The sequence below is a fragment of the Pelophylax lessonae genome, assembly GCF_965119305.1.
Source record: "Pelophylax lessonae genome assembly, chromosome: 4".
NCBI lineage: Eukaryota > Metazoa > Chordata > Amphibia > Anura > Ranidae > Pelophylax > Pelophylax lessonae.
In genome coordinates, this window is record NC_138771.1 from 297654063 (window position 1) to 297672082 (window position 18020).

The 18020-nt window shown below is 42.1% G+C and overlaps 1 protein-coding gene across 1 annotated transcript in view; it reads right to left on the reverse strand.

The window, feature by feature from the left end:
* CFAP54 (cilia and flagella associated protein 54) overlaps positions 1–18020 on the reverse strand; it is a 616124-nt gene that overhangs the window by 204978 nt on the left and 393126 nt on the right. The window contains exon 41 of the mRNA XM_082253561.1: positions 7702–7854. Within this exon, the coding sequence (XP_082109687.1) occupies positions 7702–7854 (153 nt within the window). The remainder of the gene's footprint in view (positions 1–7701; positions 7855–18020) is intronic.

Here is an 18020-nt window from a genome sequence, read left to right on the forward strand (position 1 = left end):
TGACTACAGGTCTCAGCATCACCATCTGGCTAAATAATATTTTCTTAGCCTGAAACACTGTAGTATAAACTTGCATGAACAAAAAAACTGGGACATTTATAAAACATAGGCAAGATTGGAAAAAGGACATATTCTGCACTTTGTGCACTCAGGTGAACATTTGAACTCAATATTTAAGACAACATTTACAGAGAGAATAAAACATGATTGTGTACTTTGTCATATAGTGTACCTAGGGCAAATTGATTTCTTTAGTCTTGCAGAGACACAAAGTGGTTAATTTTCTAAAGCTGGATAGAGGAAAATCTGGTGCAGATGTGTATAATAGTCAGTCAGCTTGTAACTTCAACTTGTTCATACTTAAATGAGGCAAGTCCCCCTCCTTAAGAAGGCACATGTAAAGTCATACCAAAGAACATCTAAATAATTCAGAGAAGGATTGGGAAAAAGTGCTGTGGTCAGATGAGACCAAAATTCAGCTCTTTGGTATTAACTCGACTTTGGAGGAAGAAAAATGCTGACTATGACCCTAAGAACTGTTTTCCCCTTAGTGGGATTCTATGTGTCATTAATTGTCTTCACCGTGGTATTGCAGATAGTTCGGCTCCCATTTGTCTTTCATTAACTTAATTGGTTCAGGGTGTGTATGATTACACCACCTTGCTCCCGTTTGTCTATCTACCTACAAATGCTTGCCGACTTCTGCGATCTCACCGTGTGGTTATGAGTAAGCGACCTACAGCGTCGTGAAAACGCGTCAACCCGACACGTCTGTTTGTACACTGTCTGTCTACTTTATCTATGAGGAATAAAGAAACCTTTGATTTCATCATAATACCTTGAGTGCGGTCTCAAACTTGGATTTCTATGACCCTAAGAACACCATGCCTACAGTCAAGCACGGAGGTGGAAACATGATGCTTTGGGACTATTTCTCAGCTAAAGGTACAGGCCGACGTTGGCGCATTGAGGGGCCAATGGACGAGAACCTTCTCTCAGCCAGAACACTGAAGATGGGTCATGGATGGGTCTTTCAGCATGACAATGACCCAAAACATACTGCCAAGGTAACAAAGGAGTGGCTTTACCACTTTAAGACTGCTCATTGTGCTACTACTACTACTGCTACTACTACTACTGCAGCACAGTGGCAGCCCTGTGTCCAGCGACGTAGACCTACGTCGCTGGATTCCCTGCTGTCTCTGTGGCGCGCGGTAGTTGATATTCTGTCTCTATTATTTAAAATACACCTATAATAATAAAAATGATAGACTCTTTAATTCTTTGTAAATGGGCAAACTTACAAAATCTGCAGGGGATCAAATAATTATTTTCTACACTGTATACCCCCAGTTGATCCAGAGGAAGGCAAAAAAAAACCCAGCAAAGCACAATCCAGTTTGCTCCAGCAGGGGAAAAAATTCCTTCATGATCACCCGAGAGGCAATTGATTATTCCCTGGATCAACTTTACCTATAAATGTTATTACATACACAGTTATATTATGTACATTTAGGAAAAGAATCCAGGCTTTTCTTTTAAAGCAATCTACTGAGATGGCTAGAACCATCTCTTGAGGGAGTCTATTTAATTAAGCTTTGACAAAAACCCAGAAGCTGATTGATTTCTATGCAGAGATGCACCAGATTTTGCACTCTCCAGTTTTAGTAAATCGACCCCCTAGTATTCTTTTATTATAAGTAGTAATTTTGTTGAAAAAAAATGTTTGCCCCTCTTGGGCATTAATACAATATAGATATGTTTGACTTTGAATTAACATTCTATGCTAGTACAGCAAATTAAAACTATTTTAATCACATAAACACAAAAGAAACAAAGAAAAAAGTGAATTATAACTGACAAGTGCAAAGCCAGATATTATCAGATCAAGGTGCATCTGGATATACCCAATGTGCTAAAACACAGTATACAATGATCAATCTACACTATATATGTGTACTTCTAGTAATAGCACTCATGAAACATTACTTCATTGGTTGTTCAAGTTTTCCTAAATATGAAAATAAACATTCAAGTGCATCAGATATAACATATTATTATTATTATTATTATTATTATTACTTACCCTTGGTGGGCTCTGCCTTGCCAGATAAACCAGCATTCACACCACATCAGAGAACTCCTTATTCATCCTTCGACATCTCTGGTATCATGTCTAATGGAACTTCTTCAAGAGCTAGACTAGACTGGATGTGGAACAGGAAGTGTGCTTCTGGCAGGATCACCAATGATCATTTATGAGGATCTATTACTTCCTTGAAGCTTCTGAAGCATATAACCATAGCTGATGTTTAAATGAGCGCTGTTTTACCACCCATAACTAGGTGGTCCATAATTGAGGGAAAGAGGCCCTGTATGCTGTGGTGTAGGTGGAGGATTCTTCCTATCACTCTTGAATGTACAAATGAAGTGACTTCTTTGCCTCTAATGTCAATTGAAATTGCATGGACTTGGTGGATGGACTTTTATTTTTTATATTTAAAAAGCATTGCATTCTATTTTTCAATTATTATTGTGCAATAAAATTATATAAATAGAACTAAGAATAAAAGTTAATGTGAAGAAATCCTAGTTTCCAAATAAAATGGGTGATGTGATTACTCTGATTGTCCAATTGTGTGAATAATGGATCCAAATAATGATATGTGGGACCCTGCTGGTGCACTCCACCATTATGTGAAGAGAAGGCTTACCAAGAAGGTGTGACCTTCAAGTTATAGAGTGTTCATAAACCACTGTATTTGAAGATGCCCTTTGGGTCCGACCTTATCTAAATATACACACACGTCACAACAGATGACATTCAAATCCTCCATATTTGGCTACTTTCAGATTGCTACCTAATTGTTTACAACAGCTTAAGCCTCCAGATCGTACATGCAAGTAATAAATAAACCTCCCATAGAGCAGTATCAATGGCTAAAAGGGATTTATTGAATAAAATTGAACCTTCTCCACTTCAGAGGTAAAAACAGTGTTGTCTCTTTACAAGCAAGATAATGTCCATATTCAAAATGGCCAACATTTAGCGCACATGTGTGGTGATGTATGCCCTGGCTCCTCCCAAGGCGTTTCGTTATACTTGATGTCATCAGGGGTTCAGGGCGCATGTCTGTCACCATGCCTTTATATAGGGAAGCTGTGAAAATAAGATCTGGATATTTTTTGTTTAGACACTGGAGCGCATTGACAGTGCATTAGTATTGGTGACATTGTTATATTCTCTGGTAGGGATGAGCTCTGTGTTTGAGTCGAACTTAAGTCCGACTCGAACATCAGCTGTTCGTGTGTTCGCTGAGCACACAAACAAATGGGACGCTCGGTGGGAAGTTCGCCCACTGATGAGCGCCCCATAAAGCACTGCACTCTTGCAGTGCATTGATTGCTGATGATGGGCCAAAGCATGCACCTGTAAAATTAAGAAGAGGCGCTAAATCCTAATAGTGCAGCCATGAATAATTATATGGTAAATAATGTGGCATAAAAACAACTAAACATGCAGTGAATAAATTATGAGCAAAACATATCATTGAAAAAAATCAATTATATGAAAGTGATATAATTAAATAGATGCAAAAATCCAGTGTTAGGTAAACATAAAAAAGTTGTTTCAATAAAATAAAAAAAAGTCCTTTCCAATATTAAACAAAAGTGTCCATAAAATGCAAAAAAGTGTATAACTAACGTTGATTGATGAAATCCACCCCCAAGCACATACACATAGCATACGCTTCTTACCAGATAGCATAGACCATAAATTATAATGGTCATAAAAGCACAAAATTACCCGGCATCCGAGCTAGGCGGTGGCTGCTCAGCAGTAGCTCCAAATGGGTCGGGAATAAAAAAAAAATTAAGTGAAGCCTGCTAATATTTAATCCTTTTTTTTTAATATATAAAAAGTACATTCGATGACTTGTAAAAAAGCACAAACGAGTAAAAAACCAGCAGACTGTCAGCTCTTGAGAAAGGAACACCATGAGTGATGGCTAAACAAGCGTGATGTCTTCGGTAACAGCTAATCCCAATGCGTTTCGTCATTTGTGACGTCTTCCCAGGGGCAGGCCGAACATCAGACACCCCTGGTTAAGTGGTTAATGGGAACCCTATGACAGAATTTAAAAAAAATGGCATGGGGTCCCCCAAAATCTATACCAGGCCCTTATCGAAGGCCCTTATCCAAGCATGCAGCCTGGCAGGCCAGGAAGGGTGGCAGACAAGTGAGCACCCCCCTCCTAAACCATACCAGGCCTCTTGCCCTCAACATGGGAAGGGTGCTTTGGGTGTTGATGGGGACAAGGGCCTCTGCCCAACAACCACTAGGCTGTGGTTGTGGGGGTCTGCGGGTGGGGGGCTTATCAGAATCTGGAAGCCCTTTTTAAAAAGGGGGCCTCCTGGTCCCCCCTATGTGAATAGGTATTGGGAACAAAAAGTAAAAACCACAGGAAACTGGTTTTGACAAGTCCTTTATTAAAAAGAAAAGAAAAAACAATAGTGCTCCTCGATGTAATAGTGTCCCTAGCCAATCACGATGCCCAACGGACCCGAAAAATAGAAAAAAATTTAAAAACGTTTCGCCTTCGTCATGTGACATCAGAAGGGGCAGTGCCACCTGGGTGATGTAGCCAGGTGGCCTTGGCCCTTGCCTATAATATAACTGTCAAAGCTGAAGATCGGGCATACAGCGGGTAGCTTCTTTAGGTGGTGAAGCGTTTTTAATTGTTTTCTATTTTTTAGGTCCGGCAGGCGTCATGATTGACAATGAATTTACAATTACCACATCCTGTGGTTTTTCCTTTTTTACACTTTTTTGGTAAATGGGCACGGGCTTGGATCTGGGGGCTTCCAGATTCCGATAAGCCCCCCACCCAGCAGACCCCACAACCAAAACCCAGGATTGTCGGGAAGAAGTCCTTGTCCCCATCAACAAAGCCCAAAAGCACCCACCCCCCATGTTGAGGGCATGTGGTCTGGTATGGTTCAGGAGCAGGGGATGCTCACTCGTCCCCCTTTTCCTGAGCTGCCAGGCTGCATGCTCATATAAGGGTGTGGTATGAATTTGGGGGGGGGGGGTTGCCCTTAAAATCCATACCAGAAAAAGGACCTGGTTTGGACTGGGGGGGCACCCTATGCCATTTTTTTTATCTGTATTGCCGGGAGCAAGTTTAAATTATATTTTTTCCTAGAAATTTCAGTATTGCTGCAGCAGGCTCCATGCATTGTACAGATGCGCCACTTTACAGGCAAATACAAAGGACCCCCCCCCCCCCAGGCAGGATATTTAAAGGACTTTTTTATTGTTATTGTTTCACTTTAAGCATTATTAAAATCACTGCTACTTTAAAAACAATTGTTTTATAAAAAATAAAAAAAATTTGCATTGATACATGTCCCCAGGGCAGTACCCTGGTCGCCATACACTTTTATGGCAATAACTTACATAAAAGCCTTTAAAATGAGGACTTTTCATTTTTCATGTTCGTGTCCCATAGACTTTATTAGAGTTTGCATGTTCGCTAGAACTTTTTCCCTGTTCGAGATGTTCTGGTGCGAACCGAACAAGGAGGTGTTCGGCCCATCCCTATTCTCGTTTTTTAAGTTGTTAAGACCTCAAGGGGGCCAAAGTATATCTAAGAATGGCCTTACAACTTTTGTCCTCCAGGGGGCTTTGACTGGTTCAACCTGGCGTTGTAAGTTATGAATGACTATACATTTTTTGTCCTCTAGGGGTCTTGACTGGTTTAATCCAGCATTGTTAGTTAAAACTGCTGTATATTATGATCTTTATTGATCTATTATGGTGGGAGGTGGCTGGAGGGCTTCCAACAGTTTCCTGGCAACAATTTATTTGCATATTAATGTGGGGAGAACGCCAATCAATGCCAATCTTCCTTTCAGAGCTTCCCTATAAAAGGCATGGTGATGAACATGCGCTCTGAACCCCTGATGACGTCAAGTATCAGGAAATGCATTGGGAGGAGCCAGGGCGTATGTCACTATGCATGTGCGTCGAACGTCAGTGATTTTGGATGTGGGCATTATCTTGCTTGTAATAACACAATGCTGTTTTTACCTCTGAAGTGGAGTAACTGCAATTGCATTTAATAAATCATATTTAATAAATCCCTTTTCACGATTGATACTGCACTATAGAAGGTTTATTTACTTCTTGCATGTACCATCTGGGGCTTAAATCGGCTCTTGGAAAAGTAATCTGAAAGTAGCCAATGTGGAGGATCTGAATATCACATATTGTGATGCGTGGGCACATTTGGATGAGGTCGGACCCAAAAGACATCTCCAAATAAAGCGGTTTATGACCATTCTATAACTTTTCAGTAAGTTTCCACTTCACATAAGGGTGGTGCACATTGGCGGGGTCCCACATATTATTTGGATCCATTTTTCCCACAATTTGACAATCAGAGTAGTCACTTCACTCATTTAATTTGAAAACTGAGATTCTTCCACATGAATTTTGCACATAGACTTTTATTTTTGGTTCTGTTTATATAATTTTATTGCACAATAATAATAATACTAAATACATTCTAATTGATGCACTTGAATGTTTATTGTCAGATTCAAGGAAGTAAAAGATCCTCATAAATGATCACTGGTGATCCTGCCAGTAACACACTTCCTGTTCCTAATCCAGCCTAGTCTAGTCTGTTAAAGAAGTTCCATTAGACATGATACCAGAGATGTCGAGGATGAATCAAGAGTACTCTGCTGTGGTGTGTATGCTGGTTTATCTGGCAAGGCAGAGCCCACGAAGGGTAAGTAATAATAATAATACGTTATATCTGATGCACTTGACTGTTTATTATCATATTTAGGACAATTTGCACAACTAATGAATTCATGTTTTATGAGTGCTATGACTAGAAGCACATACATTTGTGAATATTGAACATTGTATACTGTGCTTTAGCACATTGGGTATATCCAGATGTTCCTTGACCAGGTAGTATCTGGCATTTCACTTGCCGTTATAATTGACTTTTTTCTTTTTTCTGCTCTGCACATTGAAGGGTTATTTATTTTAATCAAGTGTCTAGCTCTGGAGGGGCAGAGGGGCTGGCATAATGGAGCACACAGGGTTTTGGATCTTCACGACCACTTGAGCAGCTATATAAGGATAAATGTTGGCACATTTTAGATTTTCTTTTAAGACTTGGTGGGAATTGTTTTTAAATGATCCATTCTTAGCAGGGTTGCACAGTGATTGTCCCTTACATCTCCTCTCCTCCTATTAAAAAAAAAGTTCATAGGTCTAATCTGACCCAATAATGTTTTATGGAACTCAGTAAAATCTTTATGTAGCTAATTCTGTGTTTGCCTTTCCCTTAGCAGTCATTGAGAAAAGATGCTGACTGCCCTCTTTTACATTCATATGGAAGGAATCCACAGTTTTGTTTAATAAATTGCCCACTAAGCAATGCAGACCAAAAAAAAAGTTAAAATTAAAAATGTAAAAGCTAAATAGAAATTACTTTTTGTGCTAACTTTAAAATAAAAATTTGCTGTGTCCTCATTATAAATACTGTATCGTTTCCTTTAAAGTAAAGTTTACCATGTAAGCAAACAAACTTTCAAATACGAGCAACCATTAGTGTGTTGCAGTTATAACTTTATCAAAAGCTTTTCAAATAAAAGCAAAGGTTTGACTCATTTTACCTTGACTGTAAGCAAGAAATAACATCAGTAGTTTTCTGCTGTGTTTAAGTGCTCTGCTTGAATATTTTGATTCCCGAAGACTATCACGGAAGCAAGAAAATGTGTCCATCACATCCAGTGGAACACCTATAGGTGTCTTAAGTTGTCTACCATCTGCAAGAGATCACAAATTGTTGGTTATACAGCCTTTTACCAAAAAATAATGACCTAACTGGTTAGACAGGTTATTCACTATAATTTGAATGTACACCTCTCACTGTGAGTAATCTGTGCAGCAACAAGAAAATGTGTCTTCTTTATACATCACCTTCATTTTTAATCAATGATCTCAGAATTTAAACTGTGGGTGAAATCAAACAAAGTGACTCACCTGCTCATAAACAGTGTACTCTATGAGCACTTTTACTTCTGAATATATGACCTTAGTAGAGTAACCATAAGAAGGCCTTGCTGTCACTTAAGAATGCAGTACAATAAAGTCAAAGTCATACCTATGTGTAATATCTGTTAAGTGCACATTGATCTAAAGGTTTTACTGGTAAAAAAAAAAAAAAAAAACGTTAATAGTACATTCCAGCGAAAATAGAGAACTATGCAAAGCTGCAATGTACCAAGACACTCTACTGCTTAAAGTTTATGTATAGCCATTTCTTTGTGAGGGACAGAACCACTTATTATTATTATTTATTTATTTTTTTTTGAGAAATTTACGAAAAGTGAATGCAATAACATTGCATTTAAAATTTCTGATTACAGTGCTCCACTACGAGTATTCTTTGCCAAGGCTGAACAAAAGACACTGGCAGCTTGACTTTTATTAACGCAATTACAAACCGCTGATACAATTACATATTTTCATTTATTTTAAAATACCATTTAGATGTTATTACAGAAACTGATTAGGCCAAAGCTTGGTAATAAAAATAAAAATCTTAGCAATCAGACTTATTCAACAAGCAAACTTTCATGCACTTTCTAGGCTTTCCAGTGGATTTTGACAGCAATACAACTATTTTGCACACTGCACAAATTCCTAGCAAATATGATAGACAATAGATTATATTTCTTTATAATCTCCTGTTAAAATTTTTCTTGAAGAGTGTCACATCCCTTCTACAAAGCACCAGTTAATGGTTAATTTACTAAATCAATGCTTATACGGCAAGTGAAGTATAGCAGCATTCTACTTTTTTTAAAGTATTTATATAGAATTGATGATTTACACAACACTTTACATACATATATATATATATATATATACACATATACAGTGCCTTGCGAAAGTATTCGGCCCCCTTGAACTTTGCAACCTTTTGCCACATTTCAGGCTTCAAACATAAAGATATAAAACTGCAATTTTTTGTGAAGAATCAACAACAAGTGGGACACAATCATGAAGTGGAACGGAATTTATTGGATATTTCAAACTTTTTTAACAAATAAAAAACTGAAAAATTGGGCGTGCAAAATTCTTCAGCACCCTTAAGTTAATACATTCTAGCGCCACCTTTTCCTGCGATTACAGCTGTAAGTTGCTTGGGGTATGTCTCTATCAGTTTTGCACATCGAGAGACTGAAATTTTTGCCCATTCCTCCTTGCAAAACAGCTTGAGCTCAGTGAGGTTGGATGGAGAGCGTTTGTGAACAGCAGTTTCAGTTCTTTCCACAGATTCTCGATTGGATTCAGGTCTGGACTTTGACTTGGCCATTCTAACACCTGGATATGTTTATTTGTGAACCATTCTGTCACGTACCTGGTAGAAGAGCCTGATACGGTGAGGAAAGCCTCTCTTACACCTCTGACTCGGGGCCCCTGATAGAGCAGACAGGTAGCACAGGAGTGCAGAGGGGCATGAGTGCCTATTGGTCTTGATAGTAGTTTAGCCGGACTAACTGTCAGGATCAAGCAGGGGAAGACTGTCGGTGGACCGCAGCGGAGCAGGAGTGCCGTATGGACACCACTGAACAGGAGACAGGAGCAGGCTGGGTCTGTCAGTAGGTTGCAGCAGAGCAGGAATGCCGGATGGACACCACCGAGCAGGAGACAGGAGAAGGCCAAGCCCGTCAGCGGGTTGCAGCGGAGCAGGAATGCCGGATGGACACCAGTGAAAAGTAGGCAGAGACTAGCAGCAGGCAGTCCAGCAGGATAGTAGGCAGGAACAGGGTCAGGCAAACCGGGTCATACACTGGCAGACGGATCAGGTGCAGATGTACAGGCAGAAGCGTGGTCAAAGACAAGCTGGGGTCAATGCAGGCAGAGTTCAGGAGAAGTCAAGGCAAGCCGGGTCGATAACAGTAATCAGATGCAGGTTTACAGGTAGCAGGTTTACACAGAAACGCTGTAGACAAGACAGCACTGAAGCACAGCACAGGCTCAGTTTAAATAGCCCCCTTGATGACCATACAAGCAACAGGTGCATGCACTTGTGCAATGGGCGTAGCCTATGCACAGCAAGCTGTCTAGAAGAGCCATTCTGTCTATGGGAATGCCCTTCCTGACATTGCCCCCTCACAATGGGCAGCCTCCGGATGCCCAACTAGAATATCTTTTCTGGGTGGGCCCAATGAAATGCTTGGATAAGTCTCCTGGCATGGATATTATTTTCAGGCTCCCATGAGTTATCTTCAGGGCCATACCCCTTCCATTTAATCAGGTACTGAATTTGATTCCTTCTTTTCCTACAGTCCAGAATTGATTCAACTTCATATTCCTCTTCCCCATCAACTACTACTGGCTCAGGTGGACCCGTATTTCGGTTAGGAAAAGGATCTGAAATAGCGGGCTTTAATAATGTTACATGAAAAACGGGGTGAACCTTGAAGGAATCTGGCAAAGTTAGCTCATAAGTAACATCATTGATTCTCCTTTTCACAGGAAATGGCCCCACATATTTAGGTCCAAGTTTCCTTGAAGGGCAGGCCAACTTTAAGTTTGTAGTAGATAGCCATACCTCATCACCAGGTTCCAAGATTAACTCTCCCCGTCTCTTTTTATCAAAGTTTCTTTTATTATCTTCCTGTGCTTTGGCCATTGCTTCCTGCAACAACTTATTATTAGAACTGAAGAAAGCCACTGTATCTTGAACAGCAGGAACTGGGCACTCAGGGATTGCGTTAAGCACAAAGGACGGATGAAATCCAAAGTTGGCAAAAAATGGAGATTGCTTAGTAGCAGAATGATTTGAGTTGTTATAAGCAAATTCAGCTAATGGCAATAATGACACCCAGTCATCTTGAGAGAAGGAAGAAAAACAATGTAAATACTGCTCCAAGGTCTGATTGGTTCTTTCAGTCTGACCATTAGTTTGTGGGTGATAAGCCGAGGAAAAAGACAACTCAATCTTTAAGGATGAACACAGTGCCCTCCAAAATCTGGAGGTGAATTGGACCCCGCGATCGGACACAATATTACCAGGAATCCCATGGAGTCTTACTATTTCTTTAATAAATATTCGTGCTGTCTCTGGGGCTGACGGTGTACCTTTCATGGGTACAAAGTGTGCCATTTTTGTCAACCGATCTACAACCACAAAGATGGCAGTATAACCCTCTGATAGAGGGAGCTCCACAATGAAGTCCATTGATATCTTCTCCCAGGGTCTGTCAGGAACCGGCAGTGGTTTAAGCAGGCCCCATGCTTTGGTCTTGTTGCTTTTATTCCGAATACAGGCGGAGCAGGCCTCAACATACCTCCTACAGTCCTTTTCCAGAGAAGGCCACCAGAAGGTACGTTGTGTCAGCTCAGTCGTTTTGCAGATACCAAAATGTCCCGCTAGCGCATGGTCATGACACAGACCCAGGACAGCAACACGCACATTCTCTGGTACAAAGATTTTGTTTTTGAACCATAACAGTCCATCTTTCACTTGTAAAGTTATTCCAGGAGGTGATAAAACTCCAGTAGAAGCCTGCTTGATTTGAGACAGCAGATCCCCCTGTAGGAGCAGAAAGTTTCCAGAAGACAGAATAGTGTCTGGAGAAGAAGGTTCTACAGAATCGCCAAACATGCGGGAAAGCGCATCTGGTTTGATATTTTTTGACCCAGGCCTGTAAGTAATGTGAAAGGCGAACCTTGAGAAGAACAGTGCCCACCTGGCCTGGCGTGGTTTCAAGCATTTTGCAGTTTTCAGATATTCCAGGTTCTTGTGGTCAGTGAAAATTAATATTGGGTGGGCTGCCCCTTCCAGGAGATACCTCCATTCCTCAAGTGCAGCTTTAATCGCTAAAAGTTCACGGTCTGCCACATCATAATTCTTTTCTGCCGACGAAAGTTTATGGGAAAAGAAGGCAACCGGGTGCAATAAAGCTTTGGCTCCTTGCCTTTGTGACAATACTGCTCCTACTGCTGTTTCTGAGGCATCTACTTCCAGGACATATGGCAGGGCTGGGTCAGGGTGTCTTAATATAGGTGCAGAAGTAAATAGTCTTTTCAGGCTTTGGAAGGCAGACTGTGCCTCAGGTGTCCAGCAGAACCGGTTGTTGTGCCTGGTCAGTTGTGTGATGGGGGAGATGATGGCTGAAAATCCTTTAATAAATTTCCGATAAAAATTTGCGAACCCTACAAAGCGCTGGATCCCTTTCTTGTCTGTAGGAGCTGGCCAATCTAAGATGGCGGAGACCTTCTGGGGATCCATCCTTATACCCTCCGTGGAGATTATTAAGCCCAGGAATTGAATACTTTGACGTTCAAACTCGCATTTCTCAGGTTTGGCATACAGACCATGCTGTCTGAGGCGGGAAAGTACACTCCTGACGTGACCCCGATGAATCTCTAGAGAGGCAGAAAAGATCAGAATGTCATCTAAGTATACAATGACAAAAAGATCCAAATAGTCCCGAAAAATGTCATTGATAAAGTGTTGGAATGTAGCGGGAGCGTTGCACAGACCGAAGGGCATAACCAGGTATTCAAAATGCCCAAATCGGGTGCGGAAAGCAGTCTTCCACTCGTCACCTTCCCGTATGCGGACCAAGTTGTATGCCCCACGCAGATCCAATTTTGTGAAAATGGTTGCTGCTCTAAGTCTTTGAAAAAGTTCAGGAACCAATGGTAAAGGATAACGGTTCTTGACCGTGATCTTATTAAGTTCACGGTAGTCAACACAGGGCCGAAGGGAATGATCCTTCTTCTCAACAAAAAAGATGCCAGCCCCAGCAGGAGATGTAGAGGGGCGGATGAAACCCTTCCTCAGACTGTCATCAATGTAGTCCTTTAGAGCCACAAGCTCGAGTTCAGTTAGGGGGAAAATACGCCCAAAGGGCACTTCAGCTCCAGGAAGTAGCTCAATCGGACAGTCATATGGTCTATGGGAAGGAAGAGTCTCTGCTCCCTTTTTGCTGAAAACATCCAGGAAGTCTCGGTATGCTGCAGGTACAGATGAACATATGTCAGAATCAGAGTCCGTACATAACAAAGACAGAGGGGGAGGTTCCTGCAGGCAGTGCTGTTGACAGTAGGCTGATTCAAACTTGATTTCTCCCGTGGCCCAGTTAATGCAAGGATTGTGTGCCTGTAGCCATGGCATACCCAGTATGATGGGAAACAAGGGCGAAGCAATAGCGTCCAAGCGCAACAGTTCCTTGTGGTTAGTGGTTGTAGTCGTGGGTAAGGGAACAGTCTCTTGGGTGACAAGCCCAGATTTGATGAAAGTTCCATCAGCCAGGTGGACTGAAAGTCTCTGAGTCTTGGGCAGCAATGGTATCTGATGCTGAGCTGCAAATGACAGATCAATAAAGCAACTGCAGGCCCCCGAATCAATTATGGCTGATACCTGGATAGCTCTTCCTGGAAGCTGTAATGAAATGGGAAGAGCTAGGTGAGTAAAGTCTCTTGACAGGAGTGGCTGGTTAATAGAAGAAATGGTCAGACATTTACGGAGCTTGGCAGGACAGGACCTCACATAATGACCGGGTCTCCCACAGTAGAGGCATAAATTATTCTGGCGACGACGCTGACGTTCTTCAGGTGAAAGTGAGGGTCGAAGCAGACCAAATTGCATGGGTTCAGTAGCATCAGAGGTGGGTGCCATTGGGACTGGAGGAGCTGGGTCCGGTGTGCTGACTATTCGTGGTAACATCCATACAGGGCGAGACAGGATGGTAGATTTCTCAGACCTGCGCTCCCTCAGCCGGCGATCGATTTGGATGGCTAAGTTCATTAGAGCCTCCAGAGAGTTTGGAACTCCAACACGGGCCAACTCGTCTTTCAAGGGTTCTGAGAGCCCTAAACGGAACTGATAAAGGAGGGCAGCATCGTTCCAGTTGGTATCAGCACTCCAGCGCCTAAAGTCCGTTACATAGTCCTCGGCCGCTCTGCGGCCTTGTTGGAGCGCATGGAGGGCTGCCTCTGCAGTAGTGGTTCGCTGTGGATCCTCATAGAGCTGTGCCATAGCATCCAGGAATGTAGATAGGGTCGACAGCACAGAGTTATTTTGTTCCAGTAAGCGATGGGCCCATGACTGGGGTTCACCTAGCAGCAAGGAGATGACAAATCCCACCTTAGTGGATTCAAGTGAAAAGGTGCAAGGTTGTAGTGTGAAATAAAGTTCACAGGCATTACGGAAGGACCTGAATTTGCTGCGGTCTCCTGCAAATCTTTCAGGGGTAGGAACTCTTGGTTCAGATGGTAGCATCACAACAGCGGATGCTGCAGGTACCTCAGCGTGAGTGGTTGATGAAGAAGCAGTACCAGGAGAAGCAGACGGTGATGACAAAGTCTGGACACGTTCCTCAAGTCGTGTGTAACCCTCCTGCAGGCTTTTGACGGCTTGTGTGAGATCTGCCAGATGTTGGCACAGTTCATCCATGGGAGAGGTTCCTCGTTCAGGCTCAGACATGGCTGTCTTGTACTGTCACGTACCTGGTAGAAGAGCCTGATACGGTGAGGAAAGCCTCTCTTACACCTCTGACTCGGGGCCCCTGATAGAGCAGACAGGTAGCACAGGAGTGCAGAGGGGCACGAGTGCCTATTGGTCTTGATAGTAGTTTAGCCGGACTAACTGTCAGGATCAAGCAGGGGAAGACTGTCGGTGGACCGCAGCGGAGCAGGAGTGCCGTATGGACACCACTGAACAGGAGACAGGAGCAGGCTGGGTCTGTCAGTAGGTTGCAGCAGAGCAGGAATGCAAGATGGACACCACCGAGCAGGAGACAGGAGAAGGCCAAGCCCGTCAGCGGGTTGCAGCGGAGCAGGAATGCCGGATGGACACCAGTGAAAAGTAGGCAGAGACTAGCAGCAGGCAGTCCAGCAGGATAGTAGGCAGGAACAGGGTCAGGCAAACCGGGTCATACACTGGCAGACGGATCAGGTGCAGATGTACAGGCAGAAGCGTGGTCAAAGACAAGCTGGGGTCAATGCAGGCAGAGTTCAGGAGAAGTCAAGGCAAGCCGGGTCGATAACAGTAATCAGATGCAGGTTTACAGGTAGCAGGTTTACACAGAAACGCTGTAGACAAGACAGCACTGAAGCACAGCACAGGCTCAGTTTAAATAGCCCCCTTGATGACCATACAAGCAACAGGTGCATGCACTTGTGCAATGGGCGTAGCCTATGCACAGCAAGCTGTCTAGAAGAGCCATTCTGTCTATGGGAATGCCCTTCCTGACACATTCCATTGTAGATTTTGCTTTATGTTTTGGATCATTGTCTGGTTGGAAGACAAATCTCCGTCCCAGTCTCAGGTCTTTTGCAGACTCCATCAGGTTTTCTTCCAGAATGGTCCTGTATTTGGCTCCATCCATCTTCCCATCAATTTTAACCATCTTCCCTGTCCCTGCTGAAGAAAAGCAGGCCCAAACCATGATGCTGCCACCACCATGTTTGACAGTGGGGATGGTGTGTTCAGGGTGATGAGCTGTGTTGCTTTTACGCCAAACATAACGTTTTTCATTGTTGCCAAAAAGTTCGATTTTGGTTTCATCTGACCAGAGCACCTTCTTCCACATGTTTGGTGTGTCTCCCAGGTGGCTTGCAGCAAACTTTAAACAACACTTTTTATGGATATCTTTAAGAAATGGCTTTCTTCTTGCCACTCTTCCATAAAGGCCAGATTTGTGCAGTATACGACTGATTGTTGTCCTATGGACAGAGTCTCCCACCTCAGCTGTAGAGCTCTGCAGTTCATCCAGAGTGATCATGGGCCTCTTGGCTGCATCTCTGATCAGTCTTCTCCTTCTATGAGCTGAAAGTTTAGAGGGACGGTCAGGTCTTCGTAGATTTCGCAGTGGTCTGATACTCCTTCCATTTCAATATTATCGCTTGCACAGTGCTTCTTGGGATGTTTAAAGCTTGGGAAATCTTTTTGTATCCAAATCTGGCTTTAAACTTCTCCACAACAGTATCTTGGACCTGCCTGGTGTGTTCCTTGTTCTTCATGATGCTCTCTGCGCTTTAAACGGACCTCTGAGACTATCACAGTGCAGGTGCATTTATACGGAGACTTGATTACACACAGGTGGATTCTATTTATCATCATTAGTCATTTAGGTCAACATTGGATCATTCAGAGATCCTCACTGAACTTCTGGAGAGAGTTTGCTGCACTGAAAGTAAAGGGGCTGAATAATTTTGCACGCCCAATTTTTCAGTTTTTTATTTGTTAAAAAAGTTTGAAATATCCAATAAATTTCGTTCCACTTCATGATTGTGTCCCACTTGTTGTTAATTCTTCACAAAAAATTACAGTTTTATATCTTTATGTTTGAAGCCTGAAATGTGGCAAAAGGTTGCAAAGTGCAAGGCACTGTGTGTATATATATATATATATATATATATATATATATATATATATATATTGTGCATTTATATCAGTCTTTTGCTTGGACCTTTTTGTACTTAAAGTGGCATGGTTATCGGAGGATATACTGTGTGTGGGAGATCTCTTAACAAATTTTAAAGAAAGTAATTCTTACTTTTTTTTTATTTCCGGTATAAGAATAGTACTAATACTACGAATAAGTGTACCTTCAAATGCTCTCCAAAAATCCAACACAAACAGCTTCCACAGCAACTTCGAAAAACAAAATATTTACCAGTGGTCGACATAAATATGAGTTTTAGGACCAAATTGTCAGGTTCAACAGTGTAACTCCCTTAGTAGCTTGTTGCAGTATCTAGACCCACCAGCTAGGCACCAGCGAGGGAGTGACACCTAGCTGATCATGCTAGCAAGGGAGCAATGCTACCTCAGTATATGAAGTAGGCATGCCGATTATTTAGTAGGGTACTTCCCAGTGCATGGGATAGATTTTAATTAAGTTTAGAAACGTCTGGCTCTGGGCAGACTGGGCATTGTAAACCTCTGGTACATGGTCATCTTCTGTTCTTATATCTGTTGTGAAGGTTAGTGCTGCATTTGTACAGTGCATTTCAAGGTTGCCTGCGGTTAAGACATTAATGGCTGTGTGTCATTTTGAGGGGGCAGCAAATTTACACTGTTATACAGTCTGTACACTCACTACTTTACATTGTAGCAAAGTTGTCATTTCTTCAGTGTTGTCACATTAAAAGATATAAAAAAATATTTACAAAAATGTGAGGGGTGTACTCACTTTTGTGAGATACTGTAAGTCTATGGTAACATCTATGGTGGCCCCTGCCTGCATACCCCAACAACCACAGCCCAGAGTTGTGGGGAAGAGACCCTTGTCTCCATCAACATTGGGACAAGGTGCTCTGGGGTGGGAGGAGGGGCAGAACCCCCACCTGCCCCAAAGCACCCCTCATGTTGGGGGCATGTGGTCTGGTATGTTTCAGGAGAAGGGGGGGACACTCGCTTATCCCCTCCCTTTCCTGACCTGATGGGCTGCATGCTTGGATAAAGATCTGGTATGGGTTTTTTTTCATGGGCCTTTTTCCTTCCACTCAACTTTCCATTATTACGCTTGGATACAGCACTCTGTGAACAGCCAGCTTCTTTAGCAATGACCTTTTGTGACTTACCCAACTTGTCTTCTAAACATCTAAACTGATCCAGACTGAAAGACCATTTAAAGGTTCAGGAAACCTTTACAGGCGTTTGAGTTAATTAGCTGATTAGAGTGTGACACTATGAGTCTACAATATTGAACTTTTTTAATATTCTAATTTTCAGAGATACTGAAATTTGGGTTTTCAATAGCTGTAAACCATAATCATCAAAATTAAAAGAAAGAAATGCTTGAAATACATCACTCTGTGTGTAATGAATCTGTATTATATACGAGTTTTACTTTTTGAATTTAATTACTAAAATATATAAACTTTTTCAATGATATTTACATTTCTTGAGATGCACCTGTGTGTGTGTGTGTGTGTGTGTGTATATATATATATCTATATA